An 8538-nucleotide genomic window follows, 5' to 3' on the forward strand; every position below is an offset into this window, starting at 1 on the left:
TGGTATGCCACAAGCACAGGCATGCTAGCTTGCTTTCTTGCTTGGATATTAATGTTGTTTTCAGCTTACACTCCCTCAACACTTGCATTTCAGCCACTGGGCGATTCAATGGTATTGCAAAGGGAAACGCAAGTTTCCAATTTTCCTTTCATCTTGTATTAATTAATTTATTGTTCCTTATTTTCTTCTTCTTTTTTCCTGTTATGATTTTTTTTAAAAAAGAAGAAATTTCTGTCTATTTTTACAATTTTACTTTAGTTATTATTTTATTGTTGAATGATATCTTTCAATCAATTTTTACTTATAAAGATAGAATTTATATTTCTAATATAATTAAGGAAAAGGTATATACACAAATAGAAACAATAACATTTAAGGATACTGTTCTTGTTATGTCACATGTTAAAAATTCATTATGAATATTGACTAGATTTTGGTCTTAATCTTACAGCAACATCATGCAGATTAATATTTTGCAGAATTTTTTTATGGTTTTATGAAGAATATAATTGTTAAACCCAACTTGAATTGATATGTCTTGAAAAACTCTTGATGATAAGTTTTAAATTGAATTAGTTTTAACATTAAATCAACTAATTTTATTTTAAATTGTATTTGACATAAAAATATTAAATTAATTTTTTTATTGTTTTTTAATAATTTTAATATATTAATATGAAAAATTAAAAAAATTATTTTATTATATTTTCAAGCAAAAATTACTTTATATTACAATATTAAACATATATTATATCTGGTTCACCCACTAAAGTTCCTCAAACAAGCCCTTCTAGGCCTGGCCACTAATTTTCTTTTAAAAAAAATAAAACAAACAAAAAAAATAGATCACGGCTGCCTTGATAATAGGCAAATTTTTATTTCGGTCCCAATCACGGCTGCCTCGATAATAGGCAAATTTTTATTTCGGTCCCAAATGTTTACATGAGAATAAAATTTAGTCCTTTAACTTCCATATAGAAGAAGCCAACACAAATAATGAAAAGGAAGGTATTTGCCTCCACTGCCTCAATTTCCGTTATCCCTCTCACCTGCCCCACTTTACATCCACCAAGGTATGCCACTCATAACTCTTCTACTAAAAAAAATCTATCTTTCTTGATTTAGCTGTTCATTGAACTATTGCCATGGCATCATTTAGATTACCACCAACTTCTTTAGACTCATTTTATTCAAACAAGTCAAATTTCTCTACAAACCCACTTCATTTCCCTGGCAATTCTACACTTTTTTCCATTTCTAGTTGTATTCATTTGATCACATCTTTGAGTAGATTTAGTGTTGTTAAGGTGTCTAGAATCGAAAGTGAATTGTCTGAAAAGGACCCTTTTTTATCAACTTCAGAGGGTTTGGTTAGTGAGAATGAACAAAAGGACCTGGATTTTGAACATGAGAGAAAAATTAAGTACAAGGGTGCTAAGAAAGGGACTAAGAGGGAAGTGGGTTTTAAGTTTAGTTGTAAAAGGAATGGTAGCAAGCTAGAAAGGGAGGGCTTTTTTGTGTATGATGGTGAGTTGGATGTTAATTACTCTGTTGTTGGGTCTAATATGAGCTTAGAGCAATGTAATGATGTTTTGAAACGGCTCGAGAAGGGTACCAGTGATGATAAAACTTTGAGGTTTTTTGAGTGGATGAGGAGTAATGGGAAGCTTGAAAAGAATGTTAGTGCTTTCAATGTTGTTTTTCGAGTGTTGGGTAGGAGGGAGGATTGGGATACTGCTGAGAGGATGATTAGGGAAATGAGGGAGAGTTTTGGTTCTGAGCTGGATTGTAGAGTCTTTAACACACTTATTTACTCGTGTTCTAAACGGGGGAGTGTGGAGTTGAGTGGGAAATGGTTTAGGATGATGTTGGAGCTTGGGGTTCAGCCAAATGTCGCTACTTTTGGTATGGTAATGGGGCTTTACCAAAAGGGTTGGAATGTTGAGGAGGCAGAATTTTCTTTTGCTCAAATGAGGAGTTTTGGGATAATATGTCAGTCCGCATACTCGGCAATGATCACTATTTATACCCGTTTGAGTTTGTATGACAAGGCAGAAGAGGTTATCGGTTTGATGAGAGACGATAAGGTGGTGTTAAATTTGGAGAATTGGTTGGTTTTGCTTAATGCTTATAGTCAGCAAGGGAAGTTAGAGAAGGCCGAGCAGTTGCTGGTTTCAATGCAAGAAGCCAAGTTTTCCCCTACTATTGTTGCATACAATATATTGATCACTGGTTACGGAAAGGCATCCAATATGGTTGCCGCTCAACGGCTGTTCTCAGGCATCCAAAATGCTGGATTAGAGCCTGATGATACAACCTACCGTTCCATGATTGAAGGTTGGGGTCGTGTTGGCAATTATAAGGAGGCAGAATGGTACTATAAGGAGCTCAAGCGGCTGGGATTCAAGCCTAACTCATCCAACTTGTACACGCTAATAAATTTGCAAGCTGAGCATGGGGATGAAGAAGGTGCTTGCAGAACTCTTGATGATATGCTGAAGATAGGGTGCCAGTATTCCTCAATCCTTGGAACTCTTTTGAAAGCATATGAGAAGGTCGGAAGGATTGATAAAATTCCTTTTCTTTTGAAAGGTTCCTTCTATCAACATGTTACCGTTAACCAGAATTCATGCTCCATTCTTGTCATTGCTTATGTAAAAAACCTGTTGGTTGATGAGGCTATAAAATTGTTGGGTGACAAAAAATGGAATGATCCAGTTTTTGAGGATAACTTGTATCATTTGTTAATCTGCTCATGCAAGGAGCTGGGCCATCTTGACAGTGCTGTTAAGATATACTCTTTGATGCCCAAATCTGATGATAGACCAAATTTGCACATCTCGTGTACCATGATTGACATTTACACCACTATGGGTCAATTTAATGAGGGGGAAAAACTTTATATGAAGTTAAAATCTTCTGGAATTGGTTTAGATGTGATTGCTTTCAGCATTGTCGTAAGAATGTATGTCAAAGCTGGATCTTTGAAGGATGCTTGTTCTGTTCTAGAAACAATGGAGAAGGAAAAGGACATGGTTCCAGACATTTATCTGTTCCGGGACATGCTTCGCATTTACCAACAGTGTGGAATGATGGATAAGTTAAATGATCTGTATTTCAAAATCTTGAAGAGTGGAGTTGTTTGGGATCAGGAGTTGTATAATTGCCTCATAAACTGCTGTGCTCGTGCTCTGCCAGTTGGTGAACTTTCCAGACTTTTCAATGAGATGCTTCAGCGTGGTTTTGATCCTAATACCATTACCTTCAATGTCATGCTTGACGTTTATGCAAAGGCTAAGCTTTTCAATAAAGCTAGGGAACTGTTCATGATGGCTAGAAAACGAGGATTGGTTGATGTAATCTCTTACAATACCATTATAGCTGCTTATGGACGCAAAAGAGACTTCAAAAATATGGCATCAACCATACACACTATGCAATTTGATGGTTTTTCAGTTTCCCTCGAAGCCTACAACTGTGTGTTGGATGCCTACGGGAAAGAAGGTCAGATGGAGAGTTTTAGAAGTGTCTTGCAGAGAATGAAGAATTCAAGCTGTACTGCTGACCATTATACATACAACATTATGATGAATATCTATGGAGAGCTAGGGTGGATTGATGAAGTTGCAGGTGTGCTCACAGAACTGAGAGAATGTGGGCTGGGACCTGATTTGTGTAGCTACAATACACTGATAAAGGCATATGGAATCGCTGGAATGGTTGAAGATGCTGTGGGTTTGGTCAAGGAAATGAGGCAAAATGGGGTAGAACCTGATAAGATAACCTACACCAATCTGATTACTACATTGCAGAAGAATGATAAATACTTGGAGGCTGTTAAATGGTCCTTGTGGATGAAGCAGAGGGGACTATGAAGCACACACAACTAAAGTACATATAGTTTTCTCTTTTCAGTAATCTCTTCATCAGACTCTTTTAAGTCAGAAAGAGCCTGGCATGGATGATGGATCCTACTTAATATATCTGAAGTTTTGGCACCCTAGGTGAGATATTATATTCATGTCTGTTGTCTACGCATCGCTACTTCTGAAATAATCTTCTATCTTCTTGGTATAAGTGGCTCTAACTCTTTCTGCTCATATATTCATGTCTACTGTTAATGTCCGATGCCCACCAATTGTTGAATAGATTTCGTGAGATTCTTTCTGAATACCGACCTTTCAGCTGATTTCTGTTGGACATGGCTTGTGATAAATTCATAAAAGTAATTGATGAAAACCAGAACGCTATGGAAAGTTTTGTTTTACTGTTACTGCTAATGGTCTCATATAGGTGGCATTCTTTCTGTGCAGGTTTCCTGTCTTTTATTGCTACCAATGAACTCCTTTCCTTCCTGAATGACAAAAAGTTCTTCTGATTATTTCAGAATGTGTATCAAGTATTCTTGCTTTCTTCCTTAATCAGATCGAACACTTAGTAGATAATCTTTTGTTCTACTACAGAGTCTCAAGATTCTGTACAGTTGGGAGAAACTGGCTCTATGTGAAATTAAGACGCATGGTGTAAAAGGTGTAGCATCCTTGCTTGTCTTGCCCTCAGAATATGGTTATGCAGAAGTGAAAAGGCTAGTTGATAAATCAACATCAAGAACTTAAATGGTGATGTGGATATCAGTCACAGCACTGATAACTTCTGCTTTGAGAATTTATCTTTCCGGTGCATTCTTTCCACGGAAGTGATGAAATTCAGCTCAATAGAGGTCTCGCATTTCTAAGTTCAATCGGTGTTTCTTTTGCAAACCAAAATGGGTTGTATATGCATAAATGTCTATGTATCAGAGATCACTTTATATTTCTGCCCATTTTCACGTCAGAAAACAGTGTCGTTCTTCATGTATTGGTTCATGTAATTACAAGAAACTATGATTTTGCTAGAGCCATGTCATTTCAGACTGAATGTTGCAAGTTTAATATCAGGTTGATGCGTGGCCTGGTTTTTACCTGTGTGGACTTCCTCATTTTGTTCAATTTGTCATAATTACTATCATAGTTTGCTTACATGGAAATATTTTACACGAAAAAGTTTTTATAATGTTTGGTATATAATAATTTAAAAAATATGATGGTAATAGAATGATGATGATAATATGTCTTGGAAGTGGCAATGATGGAGGCGGTGGAGATGGAGTAGTGGGGATAGAGTGATATAATTAATGAATTTCTGTGTGTAAAATATTTTACAAAACTTACAGGTTAAAAATATTTTTGTATAAATAAACTAAGTTCAAAGATTAAATGCAAAATATTGTATATTAAAAAAGTTTTATGTAAAATATTTTACCGGAAACAAAAGTAGAATATTCAAAAAAAATTCTAAAATATTTTACGGAAAACAAACAAATGTGTTTAATGCTGATTAGGGTTAGAGTAATCCTTCAAAGATAATTGGAGCTTGAATCATGATAGGTGAATAATTTGGAAATTTTGTCTGCAGCTTATTTTTGCCTGTGCTAATATACATTACTGCTGGTCAAAATATAACCCAAGTGTGAATTAAATCTTAGATTTGTAACCCTCTCATCAGTATAACCAGACTTGAGTGTCTCTTTTCTTCTTTGTGGTTGGCATGATTAATGGTCCTAGAATCTTTTCTCTGTTTCTCATGGCCTTGCTGACAATTCATTCATCCTTGTATTTCCATATTATATGCAGCAGCCAGAAGGCCTAGGACCGTCTGAGATATTGATTTTTCTATTTTCACTCATTCCTCTCCTCACCCTCTTGTATTCTTTTGTCCTTGCACTGTGTGTGTGGTGATGCTGCTGGTTTGCCATGAGGAATTTCGTCACATTCTAGTTTATTTAGCTGCTCGACTTTTTAGAGACTTGAGCAGCCATGAAGGGTGAAGAACCATTCCAGCATTTGATGAGATTGGTGACTATTCTTGTGCATTGTCTATGATGCAATTTTTCTTCTCTTGACATTTCCCCTCCTTTTATGGCGTTTTGTGATAGCAGTTGATCAACACACTTGGTTAACAATAGCATTTTGTTAAACGTTTTTATTATTGAATAATGGATGAGGTTTTGATGTGTTAATTGTCTTTGTTCATCATATTCTATGCAGTCAAGAGGCAAGACATAGAATGCTGATGCAGATTTTGATATCGGTGTTCCCTGATCTGGTGGGATTACGTGGTGCGTTAATCCGGGACGTGGCGCAGGTCACGTTAAAAAAATAAACCAAGCAGAAGTGGTGGGATTACCTGGTGGGTTAATCCAGGACATAAACCAAGTAGAAGTTGATCAGTCAAAACCTAATTTAACTTTAATTTTTTTTTTCAAAACATCATCGTTTTGATTGACTAGGGTTAATCTGTAGGCTTGGGCTAATGTAATAACTGCACATATAACTAGCATTAAGAAGATAAAAGCCTCTTCGGTTCTGGTTTAAAACATATGAAAAATTCAAAAATTTTATCACCCCTGAATATAGCATGGAAGATCTATTTGCCATGAAGATCAAAACACAACCCTATTCAGCAAAAAGAATCTCCCTGAAAGCTAAAGAAACCACAATACTCATAGAATAAGGATTTGAAAAAGGAAAATGAAACAAGGAAACTAATGGCCAAATTTCACCTTTTTCTATCTACTGTAATTGCAAGAACAATTGGTACGATCAAATTCCCCCCCTGCAATGCATAGCTAATGCAGAAACAGCCAACAACAGTTCAAGGAGTTCTACCCTAAGTTAATACAGACACATAAATGGACCAGAAGTCACGTCAAGGTAAGATTCGAGAAAACAAAGACTTGAAATGGTTTGAGCATTTCAACCTTTACCAAGAGTGCATTTAGCTTGATTGCCTGTATTGGTAGAGCCGTTTCCCAGATTAACAATCCATTATTGTATAAGACATCCAATTCGTGAAAACAAGGGCTCACTGTAATATTTTCAAATGGCTTTTTCACCACACTTCCCACTGACTTTTTGAAGTGCTTGTTGATGTTTTCCCATTTCTCTTTGCAGTTCTTTGCGGTACAGTTGTAACCCATATTGCACATTCCATCAGATATTGCATCCCAAATATTGGTCCCTTTGGAGCCTGTAACTTGCAACTGTTGTTCCCAAGCAGCTCGAAGTGTTATAAGTACTTGCATCTCAGCTTCCAGCCATCTTCTATTACTTTGGTCACACTTGAAAATGATTTTGAGTTGGAGCATTGCCTCCATTTGAGACTTCAATAACATGACCCGTCATGTTCTGGATGAAGGAAATGAGAGCAAGGTTACGAGTAGTCTCTTGTGCCCTAGCCTCACTATCCCTTTCCATCCTTTCCATCGCCTGCTGTTTCCAAGCTTCTTCTCTTATCATCGTCTCCCTTTCACTACTCTCTATCATCTCTACCAACTGTTTATGCATCTCCTCTTGCTTCTCCATCACTTTCATCACCAAACTCTCCAAAAACTTCTCAATCTTTCGCTTCGATCTCCTCTTTCTCTTCTGACCAACAGATTCTCCTGCACCAACTGACGAATCATCAGCATTTCCATCACACGAGCATAAGCTGAAAACAAAGGAAACCACATTAACTTGGTTTCCAAAGAACACATTTGTCAATCTACACTACTACTACATCAACATGATCCAGTCTTGATTCAAGCTGTCCCTCAACTTATAAAAGAGCCAATCATCTGTACCATCACAGTAATTCTCGATCCCACACATGATAAAACGAACAAAAACAATATCCCACACATGATAAAACGAACAAAAACAATTGCAGACACAATCACACTCCCAAATGAAACATCATACTAATCACCATTACATACAACAAGACACATTGCCACTTTCCTACCTTAATTAGAAAGGTCAAGCTGTTTTAACATACAACATTACATCCTTAGCAAATCTACCTTAAAATCACCATAACCCTTTTCTTAATTTCTAAAAAAATTCAATTTAATTAACATTATAAATTCTTGAACAAATTATTTATAAAAAAACCCACTTATGCAGAGGAAAAAAAAGCTTGAGCTAAAATCTCTTAAAAATCAAAAAAAAAATTATAACTTAATTAGCTAACAGATAATTAATAAATAATTTTTTAAAAAAAATCTAAACTTGCCTAAATTCATCTTCAAGAAAACCTTCAACTGAACCCAACCCGAGTCCACCACCACCATTAACAGCTACGTCACTCGCTTCTCCACTAACAAAACCCCACAGCTTCTCTCTACCGTCCTCTGCATAACCCGAAGGAACCCGGCCATTTCCTCTAATAGGACGGAGCTTCTGTGGAAGCAAGCTGTCAACATCACTCGACCCAACAACCGCCGCCGCTGAAGTGGAGATATCAAAGTTTCCGGTGGGTGGGAATGGAATTAGATGAAGAGGAAAGTCGTTAGGGTTTCGTATTTGCCGGTCATCGGCAGCTAGTAAATCCATTTTTTTTTTACTGATAATTAAAAAAAATGGCTGCGTTTCGGGGGTTTTTTAGCAGTAGTTAAAAAAAAAATGAAGGTAAAAACAATGAAACGGGGGGACTTATGAATTTATATTTTTGCCCCTT

General features: G+C 36.4%; 2 protein-coding genes across 3 annotated transcripts; one reads left to right on the forward strand and one right to left on the reverse strand.

The window, feature by feature from the left end:
* Positions 1 to 1017: 1017 nt before the first annotated feature.
* LOC105109363 (pentatricopeptide repeat-containing protein At4g30825, chloroplastic-like) lies at positions 1018 to 5007 on the forward strand. Of its 2 annotated transcripts, none has more exons than XM_011004061.1 (2): positions 1018 to 4004; positions 4314 to 5007. In XM_011004061.1, exon 1 carries the CDS (start codon positions 1146 to 1148, stop codon positions 3873 to 3875), a length of 2730 nt encoding a protein of 909 aa, XP_011002363.1. In that variant the 5' UTR covers positions 1018 to 1145; the 3' UTR covers positions 3876 to 4004; positions 4314 to 5007. The 2 variants fall into 2 exon arrangements, with proteins under 2 accessions (XP_011002363.1, XP_011002362.1); XM_011004060.1 differs by having other exon boundaries at positions 4464 to 5007.
* Positions 5008 to 6426: 1419 nt separating this feature from the next.
* Positions 6427 to 8476, reverse strand: LOC105109364 (uncharacterized). Its single transcript, XM_011004062.1, has 2 exons — positions 8095 to 8476; positions 6427 to 7530 (listed from the first exon to the last, which is right to left on the reverse strand). Exons 1-2 carry the CDS (start codon positions 8412 to 8414, stop codon positions 7155 to 7157), a joined length of 696 nt encoding a protein of 231 aa, XP_011002364.1. The 5' UTR covers positions 8415 to 8476; the 3' UTR covers positions 6427 to 7154.
* Between the last annotated feature and the right edge of the window lie 62 nt (positions 8477 to 8538).

Source organism: Populus euphratica, unplaced genomic scaffold (genome assembly GCF_000495115.2).
Source record: "Populus euphratica unplaced genomic scaffold, PopEup_1.0 scaffold215.1, whole genome shotgun sequence".
NCBI lineage: Eukaryota > Viridiplantae > Streptophyta > Magnoliopsida > Malpighiales > Salicaceae > Populus > Populus euphratica.

Coding starts and splice junctions, on each gene's coding strand:
- LOC105109363 (XM_011004061.1), top strand. CDS start 1,146: ATGGCATCATTTAGATTACCACCAACTTCTTTAGACTCATTTTATTCA.
- LOC105109364 (XM_011004062.1), bottom strand. CDS start 8,414: ATGGATTTACTAGCTGCCGATGACCGGCAAATACGAAACCCTAACGAC. Junction 7,531..8,094: donor TTTCTTGAAGATGAATTTAG/GCAAGTTTAGAT, acceptor CTTTGTTTTCAG/CTTATGCTCGTGTGATGGAA.